The sequence below is a fragment of the Myotis daubentonii genome, chromosome 2 (genome assembly GCF_963259705.1).
Source record: "Myotis daubentonii chromosome 2, mMyoDau2.1, whole genome shotgun sequence".
Taxonomy (NCBI): Eukaryota; Metazoa; Chordata; class Mammalia; order Chiroptera; family Vespertilionidae; genus Myotis; species Myotis daubentonii.
This window is the reverse complement of record NC_081841.1, coordinates 163,352,933-163,376,663: the sequence shown is the minus strand read 5'-3', so window position 1 is coordinate 163,376,663 and position 23,731 is coordinate 163,352,933. Positions and strand designations below refer to the sequence as shown.

The 23,731-nt window shown below is 34.1% G+C and overlaps 1 protein-coding gene across 20 annotated transcripts in view; it reads left to right on the top strand.

Moving 5' to 3' along the window:
* Window positions 1-23,731, top strand: part of MYCBP2 (MYC binding protein 2) — a 300,050-nt gene that overhangs the window by 144,227 nt on the left and 132,092 nt on the right. For 19 of the 20 annotated variants that reach the window (XR_009451352.1, XM_059684877.1, XM_059684883.1 and 16 more), the window contains 9 exons: window positions 246-329; window positions 1,619-1,715; window positions 4,625-4,817; window positions 5,409-5,683; window positions 8,879-9,100; window positions 10,610-10,801; window positions 13,107-13,313; window positions 14,134-14,265; window positions 15,856-16,034. Coding sequence is in view for 19 of the 20 variants with exons in the window: in XM_059684877.1 (XP_059540860.1) it covers window positions 246-329; window positions 1,619-1,715; window positions 4,625-4,817; window positions 5,409-5,683; window positions 8,879-9,100; window positions 10,610-10,801; window positions 13,107-13,313; window positions 14,134-14,265; window positions 15,856-16,034 (1,581 nt within the window). In the remaining variant the exon portion in view is untranslated. The remainder of the gene's footprint in view (window positions 1-245; window positions 330-1,618; window positions 1,716-4,624; window positions 4,818-5,408; window positions 5,684-8,878; window positions 9,101-10,609; window positions 10,802-13,106; window positions 13,314-14,133; window positions 14,266-15,855; window positions 16,035-23,731) is intronic. The other variant, XM_059684875.1, reaches the window with a different exon arrangement.

Genomic DNA, 23,731 nt, shown 5'->3' with positions numbered 1-23,731 from the left:
GCATTACTATATTAGAAATTATATAGAGGAAAGTGACAATGATAGTGGGGAGTTTGGAAACCATAAAAAAAAGAAATATATACGTGCTATAAAATTTGACAGTACAGTTTATTAATTGCAAAGCTTCAGTAGTATGAAATGGTATGGTATTAATAAAATGTTGGGGGAACATTGTTGAATTATTACTTTCAATGAATCCTGAACCATGTTGGTTTTGATATCATTGTTATTTTTTCTCTTCTTAGGGTTGTTTTCCAATTTAAGAGTTCAAAGAAGTCAAATAATGGTACAGATGTTAATGCTGGTCAGATACCTCAATTACTCTACAGGTATTTAGCATACTTATTGTTAATTAATACGGTTTATTCTTTTGCTATAATGAACTAGGATCACTATAAAATATATACACATTTGAAGCATTCAGAACATTTTAATATAATAGAAATATGGGCGCATTTAACAAAATCATTTAATGTTTTGTATATTTAAAGTATTTTCTGCATCAAGCTTAATTTTAAATTTTACCTCGTAACTCAGATTATTCATATTATGCCAGTAACATTTTAATGACTTATACAGGGCAGGGCAGATGTAGGTTTACAGTTGTATGTGAAACAGAGTTTATCTTGCATTATTTATTATTATTTTCCATATGAACAACTGAAAACCTACTTTTACCCCACCCTGTATTTTTAATGTCTTTATTATTTTACCAGTTTCAGAATGTTGTAAACTAATAAAATTTGTCTTAGAGAAATTAAATTATGGTGTTAGATAGAGACTTTGTAGTAGGCCTGATTTATTTGCTGTAGTCTTATGTTTTCTTGTTCATCTTGTGATGCAGTGAATTGGAAAATCCCTTACTACTGAAAATTTTTACCTTTGCTTGATATATTAAATAATAACTTGCTTATATATAATATTTATTGTATTTTACCAATACTTAAGAGTTTTAATTACATTACAGTAATTGATACATATATGGAGGCGTATGTCTCCACCTACTTGTAGACGTTTACTGCAATAATTTTTTGAATAAAGTATGCAAATAGCTATAAAACCTCACTAAAAAATGTCATTCTTACTTTATGTAGTAAAAATCAAAGAAAGTACTTCTAGAACAGTGATTCTCTGTCTCCTCTATCTTCCTTTCTAGTAACCACTTCAAGAATCTGGGTGATATATATAAACTTAATTTACCCAAGAAGGGATTTTTGTTTCTTTTTATGCTCTTTATTATAGTTACTATTTGTAATATGTAGTACTATGAACATAACAAGTTGCTGGGTGACTTCTGGGTACACTTGTTGAATAACTTTTAAATAGTAGAATTTAGTAGTGGCATTACTACAGAGCGTAAGTTACATATGTTGTCTAGTAAGAGATTCTTTACTACCCAGTCTTACAAATGTGGGATTTAAATGCTGAAATGCTCAGATGCTAAAAAGTTTGCTTAGCATTGGAAAATGTTTTTTTAAAAGCCCCATATTGTAATTTTACCTAACAAAAATATTTAAATACATAATTCAATTTTTTATTATTGCAAAAATGTATATTATGAACAAAAAAATGTCATTGGCCTTTGCAGCATAAATTTATGTTTATCTGCTACCTTCAGACTTCCAACCAGTGATGGCAGCGCTTCAAAAGGCAAACAGCAAACAAGTGAACCGGTACACATTTTAAAGAGATCTTTTGCAAGAACTGTCTCAGTGGTGAGCCATTTTTTAAAATTTCAGCTTTTCTGTTCAATGCTCAGTTTCATTTTGATGCTTTAGCATTTAGCCACTCCTCTCAGTTGTTATTTCAGCATAGCAATAAGCTTTATGAACTCAGATTTGTTTTTGTATTGGCATTGACAATCTAGGCCAAATAGCATGTACTTTAAATAATGGGAAAATAGAGATCGTGACTGATTTTAACATGTCTTGCTATTTCTGAAATAACTGGTCAATTTTCTGATAAATCATGTATGAATGAATATATATGCTGAAAGAGTTAGAAAGTGAAGGATAACTTAAGGGTGGTGTTGACCAAAAACTTTTATTTTATTGCCTTAGGAAATAGAAGTCTCATATCTAACTCTAGGGACTTTATTGAACTACTTGACATCACCATTCTACATTTAAAGATATAACATGCTATTGGGGCTACCTTTGTAGAATGGAAAGTCAGCATGATGTAATTGAAATATGGTATGTTCAGGAAGTCTTGCTCTTTCATTTATTAGTTGTGGATGCTTACACAATTTATCTGCATAAATATGTCACGGCATCACTATGAATTTTAATGACATAAGGTATGCAAAAATTCTTTTTAAATTGTAAGGCACTATATGACTGTGATTTACCAATGTAGCTGGTAATCTGTTCTATTAGTAATAGGCTTTGGGAAATGCTTTTCTTCTTTTTTATTAATTTTTTTAAAACAAAATTAATACATATCCCTTGTGAAATAGGGTAGAGTAGGAATAAAACCAAGCTAAATGTATATTAAACTTCCCCCTATAATCACCCTGTTATTACTATATATAACTTCTATTTACATTTTGATGTATATTCTTCCAGACTATATTTTTACACATACACATACTTATTATTCTGCATATACAATATGCTGTGAACCTTCTTATTTATGTTTGATCATACTTCAGGTTTTGCATTTTCCTTTTTAAAAATTTCATAGTACCAGGGGTCCTCAAACTTTTTAAACAGGGGCCAGTTCACTGTCCCTCAGACCGTTGGAGGGCCAGACTATAGTTTAAATAAAAACTAGTCGGCTGCTAAGCAACAGGCAGCGGCGGCAAAAACACCCAGTGGGCCGGATAAACGTTTTCAGCGGGCCGCATGTGGCCCGCAGGCTGTAGTTTGAGGACCCTTGGATGCTGTGGACACATTTGGCCCTATTTTAATCTTTTCTAATGTTTGCATCATATTCCATAGAATGGTTGTACAGTAAGTCCTCACTTAATGTTATTGATAATAGATTCTGCACCTTAAGCTAAATGATGTATAATGAAACCAATTTTACCATAGGCTAATTCATAAAAACAAGAGCTAAGCTCCTACACATCTCATGAATGTTAAAAGAAATGATTTTGAATGAAATGACATTATTTGCAGACCCTCTGTATTCTAAATTATTGGACTCTATTCCTATCAAAGGACTGTTTATTTCTCATTTTTACTATTATATTCATACGTATGTCTTTCAAATTACTTATGCATTTATGTCAGCATTTCTACTGGAAGTGTCATTTAAAATTTGGTATATTATGCCGCATTAGCCTTCCAAAAGAGATAGGACAGTTTACAGAGAATGTGCTTTGAATAAAAGAGCACAAGAATTTTGCTACTTGGTAACTTGGATCCTTTTAGTATTATGATCAGTTTGGTATCTTTTGATTCAAATAAGTATCTTTGATTCTGTTGTGAGTGTTTTTTAGTGATCTTTTATTTTGTGCTTAGTAATTTTTTTGTATTTATGCATGAGTGGTTTTATGGTTATTAGGTAATTGAAATCTTTATATAGGAAACTTATAAATCATTTCTTTAAAAGTTAAGATATAAACTCTTATTCTTGGTATTACTATACGAGAGGATGAGAATTTGGTGGGAGTGAGAGAATAAGTGCTTTTCTTTAAAATACATCTAGTATCCATTATCATGTAAGCATGATAAAACCTGCAGACCAGCTAGAACTACAGGAATGCTCAACCCCCAAAACCCATATTTTGGAATTTTAAAAATATCCAAGTAAGAATTTTTATTATTTTTATAGTCAATTTTTATCTTCTATTAACTTGTTTATCAAGAATTGGCTTAGGTTGTATTGTAAAATTTAATAGGTAGATATAAAATAAGCTTTTTATGTTGTTGATATGCTAAAATGGTTTATTATATTAAAAATTATTTAAGTGTTAAAATACTTTGGGTTTATTTACACATTACTACCTTGAAAATGTAGAGTGTAATTTTCCTTTCAAGTAAACATCCTATATAATAAAAGGCTAATATGCAAATTATCCGCTTGACCAGGAGTTTGACCCCAGCCAGCCCCGCTCCCAATCGCCCCACCCCCCCACCCCAATCAGGGGCGGGGCTGACTGGCCAACTGCCCACGCCGCTGCCCCCTCCCCCCCCCACTGGCATGCCCTTGATCTACCCCTCCACCTTGATCGGGGGTGGGGCTGGCTGGCCAAGCACCCATGTTCCCTCCCCCAAGCCAGCCCAGCCCGATGGGCCCCGATTGGGGCAGCCTGGCCAGACCCCATCCATGCACAAATTTGTGCACCAGGCCTCTAATATATTTATAAGTGATTTTCTTTTATTTCTTTACTGATGTGACAAACTAGATAGGTTGGTAGCAGAGAAACTTAGAAATGTATTTTTAAATAAGAAAATATTAAAGAATGTTGTTTTATAGATGCCTAACTACTTTACTATTTTTGTCAAGCTTCAGAAGTGCTCCTAATGGTAATTTAATGAATGAACTAATAAGAAGTCTTTTAATTGGTCTACCAAAACCAACAAAAAATGTCAAGTTCAAATAAAGCTTTTGATTTGATTCATCTTATAGTATAATTTGGACTAATTTGTATCTAATTCATCATGTTTTGGATTAGGAATGTTTTGAGTCATTGTTGAGTATTCTTCACTGGAGCTGGACCACCTTAGTCTTAGGAGTTGAAGAACTTAGAGGATTAAAAGGATTCCAGTTTACAGCTACCCTTCTAGATTTGGAGAGACTGCGCTTTGTGGGTACCTGTTGTCTGAGGTTACTGCGTGTCTATACCTGTGAAATTTACCCAGTGTCAGGTATGATCTTCTTTTTAAACGTATTTGAAGAGAAAATATGTGAGAATTGAGAAGGTTTATGTAGGGATCGCCAAGAGTTTAAGATCCCTTGGTGAACACACAATACAATATACAGATGATGTATTATAGAATTGTACACCTGAAACCTATATAATTTTATTAACCAATGTCACTCCAATAAATTCAATTTAAAAAAAGCCCTAACTGCCTCATCTTGCTTCTTAAAAGAGGGGAGAAAGTCAGCTTGCTGGGATGCTTGTAAAGAATAAAATACATGTCATTCTGATAACAAAAAATCATGTTGGACTAAAATTAAATACTCTTAATAAAGTGGTTTTTTAAACAGGTTCTGTCAAATAGAAATTTTTGAACAACTGATTTGGATTTACAGGCTGAAACCAGTGTTTATATTTCTATATAGGTTTTAAAAAGAAATAAATTTGGACCATACTTAATTTCTGAATTGTTTCCTTTCTTGGTTATGAGTACTTACGATTTTTAGTTATATGGGAAATTACATGAATTATATTGAATGTTTTCATGCATATTTATTATTCTATTCAATTAGCAGCCTATTTTGTTTCCTTAAAGCTACAGGAAAAGCAGTTGTAGAAGAAACTAGCAAATTAGCAGAATGTATTGGAAAAACCAGAACTTTGTTAAGGAAAATCTTATCAGAAGGAGTTGATCACTGCATGGTGAAGTTGGATAATGATCCTCAAGGATATCTCAGTCAACCCTTGAGTCTCCTGGAAGCTGTCCTTCAGGAGTGTCATAACACCTTTACTGCCTGCTTCCATTCCTTCTACCCAACCCCTGCCTTGCAGTGGGCTTGCCTTTGTGATCTGCTGAATTGTTTGGATCAGGTAATTTAAGTTTATAAAATGTTAGTTGATATAAAGTAAGTATGGTATACTTACTTAATAAGTACTCTTCACGATAATAAATATCAGTTGCCTCAGTCTTTCAACTTTTATAAAAGGTAAATCAGGAAATCAGTTTGGTATGTGAGATTTAATAATCAATGTTCAAAAAATATTTTTCTATTTGATTTATTATTATTTTTAGTTATAAAATTGGCAGGCACAACGTGCAGTTGCTGACTTGCTCTTTAAACCTGTGTGTGTGTGTGTGTGTGTGTGTGTGTGTGTGTGTGTGTGTGTGTGTGTGAGAGTGTGAGAAAGAACAATAGTGAGTGAATATGTGAGAGCCAGTACAGTACTAGAAGGGCAGCCCCCACCACTCCATATCTGCAAAACTGTCAGGAGAGAAAGCTGTTGACATCCGTTCCCTCATAAGGAAACCACAACCCTCACAAATGCATATGCCCCAAATCACAGTTTCAAACCATCTGAGGCAAAACAGTTATAAAACTACAGGGAAAAATAGAAAAATTCACATTGATAGTTGGAGACTTCAATACTGCTTCTTCAGTAATTTAGAGAACAACTAGACAGAAAAAAAATCAGTAGGTTTATAGGGATTTGAACGGTACTATCAACCCCCTTGGTCTAAGTGACATTTAAGAAGCAGAATGTGCAAATGCAATATACATATTCTTTCCAACTATATACATAATATTTACAAAGATAGATCATAGATGAGATGGTAAGTCATAAAATGTCTTGGTAAACTTCATAATTTTAAAATTTTAAGGGAAGTGCTTTCAGAGCACAATAGAATTAAATTAGAAATAAATAGCAAAATATATCAAGAAAAGCACCAAATATTTGGAAAATAGACACATTTTTAAAAACCAATAAATCAAAGAAGAAATCCAAGTAAATTAAAAAATATTTCACACTAAAAGATAAAAATATAACATAAAAATTTGTAAGAAGTAGCTATAACATTGCTTATAGAGGAAATGTATGCTTTTACATGCTTACTAGTTAGTATACAAAGAAAGGTTTAAAACCAATGATCTTAGTTTCTATCTTAAGAAGCCAGAAAGAAAAGAAAATCAAATCCAAAGAAAGAAGAAAGTAACAAAGAGAAAGGAAGGAAATAAAGGTAAGGACAGAAATTTGTAAAATAGTAAATAGAGAAAATTAATAAAGTCAAAAGTTGGTTCTTTGAAAATGTAACAAAATTTTAAAACTCCTAGAAAGTCTGATTGAGAGACAAGAGAAAGAAAAAACATAAAATACCATTATGAGGAATAAGATAGGAAATATCACTATAGATCCAACAGACATCAAAATGATAAAAAGGGAATATTATGAACAAGTTTATACCAATAAATTATAACTTTGAATAAAAAAATTCTTGAAAAATATAACTTAAGCAAGTCTTGCTCAATAAGAAAGAGAAAATCTGAATTGCCTTATATCCGTTAAAAATGAATTCATTATCAAAGACTAATACAAAGAAAATTCCAGGCCTAGATATTGTCATTGGAGAATTCTTTTAAACATATAAGAGAGAAATAATAACAATCTTTTACAAACTCTTTCAGAAAATATAGGAGGCAACACTTCCCAACTAATTCATCAAGTTAGCTTTATCCTGATACCAAAACTTGACAAAGATATTAAAATATTAGGATAGACAAATATTACTCAGAAACATAGATGGAAAAGTTCTTAAAAATATTATCAAATCAAATCAAACTATAAAAATGTATCATACCAAGTGGGGTTTATCTCAGAAATGCAAGGGTAGATTAATATTCAGAATTCATTGTAATTCACCATATTAACTAAGTAAAGAGGGAAAATTATATGATCCTCTCCATAGATGCAGAAAAAGTAGAGTTGACCCTTGAACAATATGAAGGTTAGGTGGGCTGACCACCCACACAATGGAAAATTGTATGTAACTTAGGTCAGCACTTCAAATACACAGATTCCCAACTGCAGATTGAAAGTAGTATTTAACAAAATTTTATTCAGTGATAAAAATTCAGCAAACTAGGATTTAAGGGAACTTTCTAAATCTAATAAAGAATATCTACAGCTAACATAAAAATTAATGGTGAAATATTTATTGTTTCCCTAAATTTGGGAACAATATACAGGGTATCTATTCTCACCACTCCTACTCAACATTGTACTGGAAGTTATAGAGCCCCCTCTCAAGGTCACCCCTCCCACAAAAAAGAAATTCACTGGCATCAATCACCAGGGTATCCTAGCCTAGTGGAAAGGTATTCTAGTAATGACATCTGGGTGGGCAACTTTGTTTTTATTTATTTAGCCATTTAGATACTGACCTTATTTTTCTTGGCATTTTTAAAAAGTGTTATTGTGGTAAGGACTCTTAACATAAGATGTACCCTCTCAACACATATTGAGTGTGCAAGTACAATATTGTTATCTGTAGGTACAATGTTATGTGGCATATCTCTAGCACTTACCTTTCATAGATAAATGCTGCTGAGTAGACTGACTTTGACAAATATTGGTTTAACATTTAGAATATTGTTTTATTTTTAGCCTGTCTTTGTGACACGTGTTTAATGAACTAAGTAATGTGTGCAGTGCGTACACAAATTCCATTGTGAATTAGGATATCCTGTGCAGATAACTCTTTAAATCTTTGTTTTAAAATTTTACATGTTTGCTACTACTTTTCCTGAATAAACTGTGCAATGTGATGGCATAATTTTGTGATCTTAGTGAGATGTTAACATTAGTGAAATGTTATAGGAGCACAGGATTACAATTTAATCCATTTGAGGAAAGTAGTTTTTTCATGCTTGTTACTGGAAATGCCTCAGATATATACTAATTGGGGCCTTTATTATGTCTTTAAGAATACTGCTGGACATAACTGTGATTCTGAAGATACAGAAATATATATAAGCTCACTTACTAGAGAACAGGAGTTGATTTTTCTTGACCATATTTAATAGTGTTCCATTGTCGTTGGGTAGTAACTTAAACAAGTGTTTAAAAGTATTGGTGTAATATTATTCTGTAACAACACAATTACAATGATTGAACTCTAGAAAATTTTGGTATGATTTAAAATGGTGTTTCCCATTTGTATATCCAGAAACTTGGATTATATTGATGCAGTATTTTTTTTAGTGGGTTACATATTTTTGTTTTTAAAAGGACATTCAAGAAGCAAACTTCAAGACATCAAGTAGTCGACTCCTAGCAGCTGTTATGTCAGCTCTGTGTCACACCTCTGTTAAACTGACTTCTATCTTTCCTATTGCTTATGATGGAGAAGTACTACTACGATCAATTGTTAAACAAGTTAGCACAGAGAATGACTCAACACTAGTTCACCGTTTTCCCCTTTTGGTAGCCCAGATGGAAAAACTCAGCCAGGTAGGTTTTCTAAAATATCTTTTATATTGAAGCAATAAAACTGTCAAATGGAGACATATTTAGCTTAGTGCTTATTCTTCTATATCAGTAAATATATTTACCAAATCATTATGTGTTTCACAAAAAAGACTAAAATTAAGGCAAAAAAAGTCCCATGTTTACCTATAAATAAGTACTCTTTTTTCTCTAATTTTTTTGAATGATTCTTAACCTATAAGAAATTTAAGAGTGTTATCTAAAGCATTCTGTGTAATTTTTTTGGCTGAACCATTTGAAAATTGCAGATATTATAAAAAACTTGTATCTTCTAATATATTTTATATTGCCAAGATAGAATTCTAAGGAAATAAATAACTTTTAAAACATTTACTATAACATTTTGTTACATTAAAATAAGCATTACAAAACAATAGTCATAGAACATTCTTTATAATTTTTAATTAAATCTTTATTGTGAAAGTACTACATATATCCCTCTTTTTCCCCCATTGACCCCTTGATGAAATTAAATACATTTTGCTTTCCGTCCACAATTGGCTAAGAAATATAGAGGGTGGTAAAGGAGATAAATAATGTTCATGCTGGATATCAATTAAAATCAATTATCATCTTTTTCCTTTTTTTTCTGGAGGAAAAAAGTATTTTCCCATTCATCTTTTTTTAAAAAAATATACTTTTACTTATTTCAGAGAAGGGAGAGGGAAGGAGGAAAGGAGGGAGAGAGCTAGAAACATCAATGATGAAAGAGAATCATTGATTGGTTGCCTCCTGCATACCCCCAACTGGGTATGGAGGCCACAACCCGAACATGTGCCTTGACTGGGAATTGAACCATGACCTGTTGGTTCATAAATCAACACTCAACCACTGAGCCATGCCGTTAGGACTTCCCATTGGTCTTTAGTGAGAGTCTGTAATTTCTTATTTTGATTTTTTTCCATTGGTAGGTGTTAGAATTTTTCTGTCTTTGTTTATGAAGTCAAATACATAGAAGTTATAAAATTGTATCGGAATAGTTATAGAATTCCATATTTTTATTACATACACATACAGAAAGAATTTTGTTAGAAAATAGATTTGCAGAGATTACAGTATTTCTTAGTTGCTTTACCTCTAAATATACCAAAAATAATTATCTGAGATTGGAATCTGGTCTATAGAGAAAGCTTTTTAAATGGGAAGAGTTTTATTCTGTTTGTCATAAAGAGTTGTTACTGAAAAGTTAAGAAAATAAGTTAAAATGACAAAAAGCTAATAAAACATAGCTTGTAAATGTGTGATACTTTTATGATACACAGAGGCTAATAATTTAAAAAGAACTGCTAAGTGAAAAATAGATATAATGACTCCATGCACAACTGGATAGATTTATGGAATTAGACTCAAGTCTGAATTTTAAGGTTCTCTTCTAGAAAGACAAGATTTTGAAATTGAGTGCCCCTGAGAAGGAAAACAAATCAGTATCTTGGAACTGTTTTTGTTGTTGTTGTTGTTTTTAATGCATCACAGAGTGAAGAGAACATCTCTGGGATGACAAGCTTCCGTGAAGTTCTGGAGAAAATGCTGGTTATTGTTGTGCTCCCAGTCAGGAACAGCCTGCGGAGGGAAAATGAGCTGTTCTCCTCCCACCTGGTCTATAATACCTGTGGATTACTGGCCAGTATTGTCAGTGAACTGACAGCCTCAGCCCTGGGATCTGAGGTAATGTTCTACTTTGAGATTGGATAATAAGCACATGTTTAAACTTTCCACATACTTTCTTTTTTCATATATTTTGGTTTCATAGAAACTGATTTCAGTCCCAGTGTTGTTGTTTTTTTACTTTAAAAAAATACATTTAAGCTAACTAGGCTGTTTTCCCCTTTCTTATACCTCTTCTCTGCTCTTTGCGTCCTCTCTCACCAGTTTACCCATTATGTCACACATATACAAATATATATGTTTTTCTCTTAGCTGCTTCATTGCACAACCCCACTGTCATAGCCCTGTAAATGCAAGTTTGGCCCTGGCTGGTGTTGCTCAGTTAGTCGAGTATCGTCCCATGTATCTAAGGGTCATTAGTTCGAGATTCCCAGTCAGGGCACATGCCAGGATTGCCAGCTCCATCCCCAGTGGGGGGCATGCAGGAGGCAGCCAATCAATGTTTCTCTCTCTGTCTCCCTTCCTCTCTCTCAGAATCAATTAAAATATATATATATAAAATAAAATATATAATAAAATAATTTGCATTGCTGCATAATGAGTAATGGAAGTAGGACTATTACTATTGAATGCATGGCTGGAAAGGGTAAAAAGGTGGCTATGCCCACTTGATTGACTCTAGACAAATACACATGTAAAATGGGAATAATAATTTTTATCTTACCTAGGTCACAAAGTATTTTTAATGTAGTAAAATATAAATAACATAAAATTTATTCTAATTTTCTGTGTATAGTTCAATGGCATTGAGTACAGTACATTCACATTGTTGTATAGCCATAATACAAAGTTTTAAAAGGATCAAATATTATGTTTGAGAAAACCATTTTAAGTACCTTTACATTTTGTAAAGTAGCATTATATTTCACTATTTCACTGCTCTATAGTATCTGTTTTATAATTTATCTAAACATTTTGGCTGTATTTGGTAAGTGATTTTATTTTTCCCCCCAAAAGTAGATAGTACATTGGTCTTAAAAATCATGTCATGATATGATGAATTTTCTTATATCATTGGAATGAATATTTAACAACTAGCATATATTCAGTGGTCCCAGGTCTCAGATTTTTTACAAAGGAACTTTTTTCCTCTATTTTACTTTCATAATTCCTAGTCTTTGCGTTTTCTTACTTTTAAATTTATTTTAGAATCTATTCTGAATTAGCCCATTTAGTCTACACTCATTATTGATTCATTGTGACAGTTTAGCCTTTAGGATTTCCTAGTGATTATATGCACCTAAGCAGTTTAGTATTTCACCTGGGAAGCCTTCCCCCAGTCTTAGTTAGCTTAGGCTTTGGCCTCAGGTGCCACTGAAGCCCTGTCAGAACATTAAAAATAAATTCTAAATTATTAATTCAGTCTATATAATATGCTTATCTTCTGTAGTAGATCTGATAGAGAAAGTTTGTAGTGCACACATAAGTCCCACCCAGAATGTTACTATATAGTTATCTCCTATAAACTAACCTGTCTAATGAAAAGGAATGTTCAAAATTACAGGTTTCTAATATACAGCCTTTGGAGTTCCCAATGGTCCTGTCTTAGACATTCATATATCTTTCTTTCCCAGAACAGTTTTTCTCTCTCTTCAATTTTCTTTCTCAAATTTCTGAAGCCAACTTAAATCAGCAACAAGGTCTATAATTAAAAAGCATGGTTTTAAACCAAAATAAGTTCTCTGATCCTCTCTAATGAAAGTCTGTGTGGTTGTATTTGTGTGTGTGTGTGTATTCAAAATTTTTTGAAGTTTTAATATCACTATACATTAGTGTTCTTCAGACCTAAGACAGAACATTTTCTGCAAATGAAGTCTTACTTGTAAACTTACAGATAAAAGGAGTGGTGGTCTGGCTGAAGAGGGGAACCTGAGTTTACTACTTTCTTGAATACCTATCTGCAGAATTCCTAGAGCTCTGTGTGGTATAGTTTGCAATTTGTTGGTCTATAGAATATTGATGACATTTTTTGCTATCTGTTTTCAAAGTGAGTGATCATTCATATGGTGTGACTGTAATAACAAGTTTATAGTTCTGGCATTATAAATTAAGTGAAATGCGTCATTTAATATGCCTAAGAGAAGAAAATACTCTCAAGTGATAATGATGTATAAATATAGAATGAGAAAATCTGCTTTTATTGCTGGTTATCTTTTAATAGAAATGTACCATTTGGAAGGTTTTACCTCACTTATTAAATGTAGGTTACTTAACTGAACTTAGAAACCTTTGCACAGATTTTTTTTAAAGGTATGTTATTAACACTCAGGTAGACTACTGTTGTAATTGCTTTTGTCATTCACAGATCGATGGACTTAATTCTCTGCACTCTGTTAAAGCCAGTGCTAACCGATTCACAAAAACAAGTCAGGGAAGAAGTTGGAACACTGGGAATGGGTCCCCTGATGCAATCTGTTTTTCTGTTGACAAGCCTGGAATAGTTGTGGTTGGTTTTTCTGTCTATGGAGGAGGTGGAATTCATGAATATGAATTAGAGGTGCTGGTTGATGATGTAAGTACCACTCTCACAGTGTTCATGTTGCTGTGTGGGTTGTGTATCAGGATGTCTTATCATGGTATGATAGTCCAAATCTTTGAGGGTAGATCAATCATAGATGGAAGATTTTAAGAAAAAAGAACGAGAGTGATTCTACCCGATTGCTATGTGCCATCTTGGATCACTCCTGCCTCATATTTTTTACACTTCCAGGAAAGATTTTAAATGATAAGACTAGAAATTATATAGCTGAGCCTCTGATTACAGTCTTGAGTAAATTTTTTTCTGCTATTGTAAGTTCTCCAGAAACAAGAACAATATTCTAATATCACTACCTGTATCTGTGGTTAAGCAATTTTGTCATAGTGTGGTAATAGATGATTCTTAGTAAAGATACTTATTGATTGCTTTAGCTGTATTTTGCTATATGCTCTAAATAGAAGTACCTGAGTTTTCACAAAGCTTTATTAATGGAACAGAAAGTAGTTTTCCTAATATATAGCAATTTGTCTGTGTTTTATATTTTTAAACAGTTAAATTAATTCTTTATTTCATTAGGCTTTATAATTAGATATAGCATTATTCTTATGAAGAACTAGGAATTCTTTGAGGACATCAGATGAGAAAAGTGCATTTATATGATTTCAGTTTTAGACTCCACAAGAAAGCAGATAAAAGTAAATAGTTCATAGAGTACAAAAAATTTTGTGTATGATATATATGAGGAAATGCTAATACCTAATGTTATATGCTTTAAAACAGTTATGGATTATACATCAAAATTGTTCTTGTAATAAAGAGTGTGGTGGACTTTGTTTTGTTTTATTTTAATTAGAGCGAACATGCAGGAGATTCTACTCATTCTCATAGATGGACATCTCTAGAATTAGTCAAAGGAACCTATACAACAGATGATTCACCCAGTGATATCGCTGAAATCAGACTTGACAAAGTTGTTCCTTTAAAGGTAACTTTACTAATATGTTTCTTTTGTAAATAATAGATATTATTATGTAGTTTACTTAAAAATATCAAAAAGTACTCCTTTATGTGGTGCTTTAAATGTTTAGGGAGTACATTTATATTCTTGTCATTGTACTGTATAATATTCCTAATTGCAAAAGATCTCTTAAAGTCTGGTATAGTAAAAAGTACAGTATAATGAAAGGTATCGTTAGATTTGGTAGTCAAACAGATCTAGCTTCTTCAGATACCTGTTCTTTCACATATTAGCTCCAAGATATTGGACTTGTTATCATTTAACCATTTTGAGACATACCTGTAGATTGGGAAGGATAATATCTATATTGTAGTGCTGTTCAGATTAAATAATGGAATAAAGTACTTACCTCAATGTCTAGTACAGTTTAGAAACTCAATAAATATTAATTCCTGCCCTTTCTTCTCTTCTGTGCCAGAACTCTCTTAAAAAATAATTAATATTAACAAATAGTATTCACTATTAAAATTACATTATATAACTTAAATATCTAGCAGTAAATAACTTTAACTTTATCAAAACAGAAATTTTACTTAATACTAAAATACTTATTATAAAGTAATGCTGCAGTCAACTGTAATAATTTTCATTATAATGCAGAATTTTAGGTAAGTTCATCAGAAACCTCACCAAAGAGTTCAGATACCAGAAACCAGAAACCAGAAACCTTTATTGTGAATTTTATATCATAAATCATAAGTTATCAGTATCTGCATCTTACATTTTCTATATACAGTGCATCATATTTTGGACAACTTTTTCCTATGGATATTTCTTCTATATCTGCCTATTTATTTCTGTCTCTGAGTATATTTTCTTAAAATAAAAATATAATGGACTCACCGTTATTTTTTCTTTTAAATTATTTCAAAAGTTAAATTCAAAGGAAAGTATTGTCTTATGTATTTTTAATCTTTTAGCATGGCTAATTCTTGGTAGTATTATTAAGAGCAGGAACTAGAATCACACTGCCTGTATTCAAATCCTAGTTCCATTTTTTACTAGCTTTGTGACTATAGGCAAGTTACTTAACTTCTCTGTGCCTCAAATGCCTCATTTATAAAATAGGGATAATAACAGGACTTCATGAGGTTTTGTTTTGTTTGTTTTTTAATATATTTTATTGATTTTTTAGAGAGAGGAAGGGAGAGGGATAGAAACATTGAAGAGAGAGACATCAATCAGCTGCCCCCTGCACACCCCCCACTGGGGATGTGCCTGCAACTAAGGTACATGTCCTTGACCAGAATCGAACCTGGGACCCTTCAGTCTGCAGGCCGACACTCTATCCACTGAGCTAAACCAGTTAGGGCCATGAGGTTTTTTTAATGATTAATTTAATTAAATCACACAAAGTACTGAGGACAGCTTCTGTTAAAAAATAAATATCAATAAGTGTTAGTTACCCTGTTTGACTCATTAAAAACTCATGTAAACAAATTGTCTATATAAATGACAATGAAATTCAATATATTTGCCCAGTTTACTTCAGAGTTCCTTCTGTATATTTCTGCACATTATGAATAAACATAAACATGTTTTACATTTATTGTGAAGGAAAATGTTAAATATGCTGTGCGCTTGAGGAATTATGGAAGCCGAACGGCCAATGGAGATGGAGGAATGACCACAGTGCAGTGCCCTGATGGTGTGACGTTTACATTCAGCACGTGCAGCCTGAGCAGTAATGGCACAAACCAAACCAGAGGACAGATTCCACAAATACTTTACTATCGGTAGGTGGGTGTATAGAAATCAGGAACTATTTTAAAGTAGTAGAACATACATAATTTACTCTCTAGTTAAAATACGCTGAATGGGTAAATTATAATTAAATTATACTTTATCTCTTTCTTGCACATAGTACTTGTGCTAATTCATATTTAAAAAGTCTCATTTTTAATATCTAAATTCAGTTTCACCTTAAAGGTGAATACTTTGAAATTTTCATTATTTCCATAATATATTTGAAACTTTTATGTTGTCACTTTTATAGTTTGTGGTCTGCAGTTTCTAATTTAAATGGAATGTATTTTTTTCCAAAAATACCTAAAAATGGTGATCAGTCAATTCTACCTGAGTACTAGTATTGCCTTGATTCTGTTGTCCAGTCTGCAGAATATTTTTATGTCTGTGACTCTAGTACTAGAGTATAAAATTATATATTTCTTATGTATTTAACAAGAACCATTTCTTATGTAAATAGTGAGACATAAAAAAATATTATTTGGGTTTAAAAAACTTCTAAGTATACATTTCTGAATCTAAATTTTTATTTTAACAACTTAGCTGGAATCCTAAGGAGTAGTGTGTACCAATCACTTTTGTCCTCAACCTGACTTTGCATCAAATTACTGAAATTGCATATCACTTTCAGAGGTTTGCTATTTTCTGTTTATTCATAAACCATCTGGAGAAACTGCTTGGGCAATTAGCACAAAATAGTTTGCCTGAATGTAGACTTTCTGCCTCCTTTCTCCATGCGAAATAGGATACAAATAATACACATTAAATAGCTACATGGGCATGTTGCTGCTGAGTACAAAAGGTTTTTTTAATCATTTCACCCGTCATGAAAACTTTGTCACATAGCACTACAGTAAACACTACATTATTCTTTTCTCAAATCATAGAGTAAAAACTATGTTATACACAAGAGAAGATATATCTTTAATTGTCATATCTTCTACATAATACAGTGCTTCAGATATCTTGATTGTTTTTTAACAAGCTTTAATATAAATACACTTAGCTTCAATTTAAAAAAATAGTTAAGTTTAAAAAGATTAAAATCTCTTAACTTTAAATACCATTTTACTCTGAGGCTCCCAAGATTATACCTTTAGCTTTTATCTCGTCTGAGTCCCAGACTGAATATCTAGTTTCCACTTTGATATCTTTATTTGAGTGACAGTAATAGAAATGATGGTGATAGTTAATGTAGGATGAGCACTTACTGTATGCCATGTTTTACCTGTGCTGTCAGCTAGTCCTCATAGTAACCTCATGAGGGGTAGGCCCTTTTCCTATCCCTGCTTTACTGATGAGGAACTGAGACAGTGATTAAACACCTTCCCTACAGGCATGCTTCTAGTAAAATTGTGGCCCTGGGATTGCAGGCAGGAAATCAAACACTCACTCTTACCTCTATGTCATATATCCACTTTAAAGCTGCTCTAGGTAGTTGGCTAATAGAAATCTTAATGTGTCCAAAGTAATACTTCTCATCTACAGTTTCAGCCAAACTCCTTGGAGTCTTTTTTTTTCTTTTAGTTTTTAAAATAACATTTTTTTAAAGTTAACTGCCAGGAGCCGGTCCATCCTTGCTGTTTCAAAGGACCTGGCATATATGGCATACTGTTCTTAAAGTGTTTGCTCACCTTCTTGGCACTATGTGTTTTAACCAAGGTCTCCTCTCTGAGAAAGGTTGTTTCCCCAGGTAGGGATTTTCCCCTGAAGTTAGGGAGGGAATAAAACCCCTCAAATAAGTGCCAGGCGGGTAATTACTCACTTTAACTATGAACAATCATGCTTAAGCTACATAATCTTTACTCCCTGGAATGGAGATAAGAAACGCCCTAACCTTTGTAATAGAGATTGATAGGATTGAATCAACTGGTATAAATACAGTTGTAACAAGACAGAAAGAGACAGAACTTAGAACACAGAACTTAGGAGACAGGGCTTGGAAGACAGGACCAAGAGAGACAGAACATAGGCACAGAACCTACACAGAACGTTCTCTAGAGACAGAAGAACTTCACTGGAGAGAGCATGCCGGAGGATCCTGGACAGGAACTGGCCTCGGAGCCTAGAGACAGAGCCTAACGGGAGAACATGGCAAGGGATCCTGGACTGAACCTGACTACAGAGATTGGCAGGAGAACCTGACTGGAACCTGGTGACCGAACCTGGCTGGAGATCTCAGACAGAACCTGGCTGGAGAACCTAGCGAGGGAACATGGCCACAGAACCTGGCTGGAGAGCCGAAGCAGAACCTCTCTGGAGATCAAGACCAGAACTTGGCTGGAGATCCTGGCTAGGCTGCTGATCAACTGAACACTGTCTCCGTGTCATTCCTTCTTCGCCGACTCCGTCTACGCCTTTGGGAACCCCTGGACCTGCTGGGGTTGGACCCCGGCAGTTAACGTGTGCATATAATAGTAAACTGAAAACACAAGAAGTAAAGAACAAAGTCATCCATATCCACAAGCAGCTTACAGTCTGACTTATTTTTTTAATTCCCCTGTGTATCTACACAACTAAGCTTCCATTTTTATGTAATTAAGATGGTACAGCTATATATCATACTTTTTTACACATCATGAATATATACCATTTCAAAGTCCAGAACTATATGAGTATTTTGATAATCCAGAATACACTACACTAACTCAACCTGGAAGAAAAAAAGTGTAATCCTGCCTTTTGTGGTGACAAGATATTGGCAAAGTTACAATTAAAATACTGCATTCCCAAATGCTCAATAAAAAATGAGACACAGAGAAACAGAGTATACAAAGTATGATGCTTCTAAGAGAATTCATTATGGTCTATACTTTTAAAATACTAGCAAGGAGGCAGGTTTGACTTAATTACTAACAATGTATTCCGATTGTACGGTACACAAGAAGAGGTGCATGCTCATCAGTAGTCGTGCCTTCTTTTTTTTCTCTTACTTTACATCTAGTTCATCAAGTACTGACAGCTGTACCTTTAAAATGTCAGATTAGGCATGTGTAGCCTGCCCCCATCCAAGGAACAGCAGCCTCCTGATCACCACACCCTCTGTCTGAGGAACAGCAGCTGTGTGTGAAGCCTCCCCCCACCAGCCAGAGGAGCCACAACTGTGAACAGCACCCACCAGAGGAGCTGCTACCAACTGATGAGTAGCTGCTACCACAACCGCCCGAGGAGCCACTGCCACCCAAGGAGCAGCCACTGAACAACTTAACATCTAGATATGCCGGTATGATCAAACATGGGTAGACGAGGAACCACCAAAGGAAAGAAAAGGAGGACTCGCCAGAAAAGCAGCTAAGTGATACCGAGGCATGCAACATGACAGGAAAAGAATTCAGATTAAGGGTCCTAGAGTGCATAAAACGGATGGAGGAAAAAATCAACAACTTATGCAAGAAGCAAGAAGAAACGGATGAAAAAAATCAACAACTTATGTAAGAATCAAAAAGAAACGGATGGAAAAATCAACAAATTATGCAAGAACCAAGAAGAAATGAAGAGTGATATAGCTGCAATAAAAAACACCATTGAAAGTTTCAACAGTAGACTAGGAGAAGCGGAGGACCGAATTAGCAAATTAGAAGACAGGGAAACAAAACACACCCAAACTGAACAGCAATTGGAGAAAAAAATTAAAGACAGTAGGAGAGCCTAAGAGAGCTATGGGACAACATGAAACGAAACAATATACAAATAATAGGGGTGCCAGAACAACAGAAAGAGGAACAAGGGTTAGAAAAACTATTTGAAGAAATAATATCAGAAAAATTCCCAGAGGTAGGGAAGAAAAAAATCACACAAGCCCAGAGAGTCCCAAACAAGGTGAACCCGAAAAGACCCACACCAAGACACATCATAATTACCATGGCAAATGTTCAGGACAAAGAGAGAATCTTACAGGCTGCAAGAGAGAGATGGAAAGTTACATGCAAGGGATCTCCCATTAGATTATCAAATGATTTCTCAACAGAAACACTTCAGGCCAGAAAAGAATGGACAGAAATTTACAAAATGATGCAAAGCAAAGGACTGAATCCAAGAATACTCTATCCAGCCAGGCTATCATTCAAAATTGAAGGGGAAATAAGAAGCTTCACAGACAAAAAAGGCTAAGGTAGTTTATCACCACCAAGCCAGCAATGCAAGAAATGCTAAAGGGACTGGTGTAAAAAGAAGAAATAAAAAGCTCAGAAAGAAAACAGCCACACAAAAAAAGAAGTGGCTACAAACAAGTACCTTTCAATAATAACTTTAAATGTAAACGGACTAAATGCTCCAACCAAAAGACATCGAGTGGCTGAATGGATAAAAAAACATGACCCATACATTTGCTGTCTACAAGAGACCCACCTCAGAAGAAGGGGCTCACACAGACTGAAAGTGAAGAGATGGAAAAATATCCTTCTGGCAAATGGAAATGAAAAAAAAGCTGGGGTAGCAGTACTTATATCGGACAAAATAGACCTCAAAGTGAAGGCCATAACAAGAGATAAGGAAGGCCACTTCATAATACTAAAGGGATCAATACAACAAGAAGATATAACCCTGGTAAACATATATGCACCCAATGCAGGAACACCCAAATACATAAAAAAACTCCTGGAAGATATCAAAGTAGAGATCGACAACAATACAATCATAGTAGGGGACTTTAATACACCACTGACATCACTGGATAAATCCTCTAGACAAACAGTCAGCAAAGAAACAGCAATCCTAAATGACTCACTAAATCAGATGGACTCTTTGACATCTTCAGAACACTTCACCCCAAAGCCATGAATATACATTATTCTCAAGGGCTTATGGGACATATTCAAAAATAGACCACATATTGGGTCACAAACAAAGTCTCCCCAAATTCAAGATGATTAAAATCATACCAAGCATCTTCTCAGACCACAATGGCATAATATTAGAAATAAACTACAATAAAAACAACCCAAAATACTCAAACACTTGGAAGCTGAATAGCATGTTATTAAATATTGATTGGATTATCAATGAGATCAAAGAAGAAATTAAAAACATCCTGGAAACTAATGACAATGAAAACACAACAATCCAAAACCTATGGGACACAATGAAAGCAGTCCTGAGAGGGAAGTTTATAGCTCTACAGGCCTATCTCAAAAAAACAAGAAAAAATGGTAGTAAATCATCTAACTCTACATCTCAAAGAAGTAGAAATAGAGCAACAAGAAAAGGACAGAGTGAGCAGAAGGAAGGAGATAATAAAGATTAGAGCAGAAATAACTGACATAGAGACCAAAAAAAGAATACATAAAATCAATGAAACCAAGAGCTGGTTTGTTGAAAGGATAAACAAGATTGATGAACCTCTAGCCAGGCTCACCAAGAAACAGAGAGAGAGGACCCAAATAAACAAAATCAGAAATGATAGAGGCGAAATAACAACAGACCCCACAGAAATACAAATGATTGTTAAAAAATACTATGGACAACTCTACTCCAACAAATTAGACAACCTAGAGGAAATGGACATATTCCTAGAAAAATACAACATTCCAAAACTCAATCAGGAAGAATCTAAAAATCTCAACAGGCCAATAACGATGGAAGAAATTGAAGCAGTCATCAAAAAACTTCCAGTAAACAAAAGCCCAGGACCAGATGGCTTCACAGGGGAGTTTTACCAAACAGTCAAGGAAGAACTAAAACCTATCCTCCTCAGACTATTCCAAAAAATTCAAGAGGAAGGAACACTTCCAAGCTCATTCTATGAAGCCAGCATCACCCTAATACCAAAACCAGGTAAAGACAACACAATGAAAGAGAATTATAGGCCAATATCCTTCGTGAACATAGATGCCAAAATCCTCAACAAAATCTTAGCAAATCAGATCCACCACTACATCAAAAAGATCACACACCATGACCAAGTAGGATTTATCCCAGGGATGCAAGGATTGTACAGTATCCGAAAGTCAATAAACGTGATACATCACATAAACAAATTGAAAGAAAAACACCACATAGTCATATCAGTTGATGCAGAAAAAGCATTTGACAAAATCCAACACCCATTTTTGATAAAAACTCTCAGCAAGGTGGGAATAGAAGGATCATACCTCAACAAAATAAAAGCCATATATGACAAACCCACAGCCAACATCATAATCAATGGGCAAAAACTAACACCATTTCCCCTAAGAACAGGAACAAGACTGGGATGCCCACTCTCACCACTCCTGTTCGACATAGTACTGGAAGTATTAGCCATTGCAATTAGACAATAAGAAGAACTAAAAGGCATCCAAATTGGAAAAGAAGAAGTAAAACTGCCCTTATTTGCAGATGACATGATATTATACATAAAAAACCCTAAAGACTCCATCAAAAAACTATTAGACGTATTAAGTGAATTCGACAAAGTAGCAGGATACAAAATTAACGCCAAGAAATCTAAGGCATTTCTATACACCAATAGTGAACTTACAGAAAGAGAGACTAAAAAAACAATCCCATTTACCATCACACCAAAAAAATTAAGCTACCTAGGAGTAAACTTAACTAAAGAGGCAAAAGACCTCTACTCAGAAAACTACAGGACGTTGGAAAAAAGAGATAGAGGAAGACATAAACAGATGGAAGAACATACCATGTTCTTGGATTGGTAGAATCAACATCATTAAAATGTCCATACTACCCAAAGCAACCTATAAATTCAACGCACTTCCCATTAAAATACCAACAGCATATTTCACAGGCCTAGAACAAACTCTCCAAAAATTCATCTGGAATAAAAAAAAGACCCTGAAAGCTGCAGCAATCCTGAGAAAGAACAAAGTACGTGGGATCTCAATACCAGATATAAAGCTGTATTACAAAGCCACTGTTCTTAAAACAGCTTGGTACTGGCACAAGAACAGACATATAGATCAATGGAATAGAATAGAGAGCCCAGAAATCGGCCCGAACCAATATGCTCAATTAATATTTGACAGAGGAGGCAAGAACATACAGTCGAGTCAAGATAGTCTCTTCAATAAATGAACAGATACATGCAAAAAAATGAAACTAGATCACCAACTTACACCATACACAAAAATAAACTCAAAATGGATAAAGGACTTAAATGTACGACGGGAAACCATAAAAATACTAGAAGAATCCAAAGGCAACAAAATCTCAGACATATGCCGAAGCAATTTCTTCACTGATACAGCTCCTAGGGCATTGGAAACTAAAGAGAAAATAAACAAATGGGACTACATCAAAATAAAAAGCTTCTGCACAGCAAAAGAAACCATCAACAAAACAACAAGAAAGCCCACTGTGTGGGAAAACATATTTGCCAATGTCATATCTGATAAGGGCCTAATCTCCAAAATTTATAGGGAACTTATACAACTTAACAAAAGGAAGATAAACAATCCAATCAAAAATGGGCAAAGGACCTAAATAGATACCTTTCAAAAGCGGACATTCAGAAAGCCAAGAGACATATGAAAACATGCTCAAAGTCACTAATCATCCGAGAGATGCAAATCAAAACAGCAATGAGGTACCATCTCACACCTGTCAGACTGGCTATCATCAACAAATCAACAAACGGTAAGTGCTGGAGAGGTTGTGGAGAAAAAGGAACACTTGTGCACTGCTGGTGGGAATGCAGACTGGTGCAGCCACTATGGAAGACAGAATGGAGTTTCCTCAAAAAACTGAA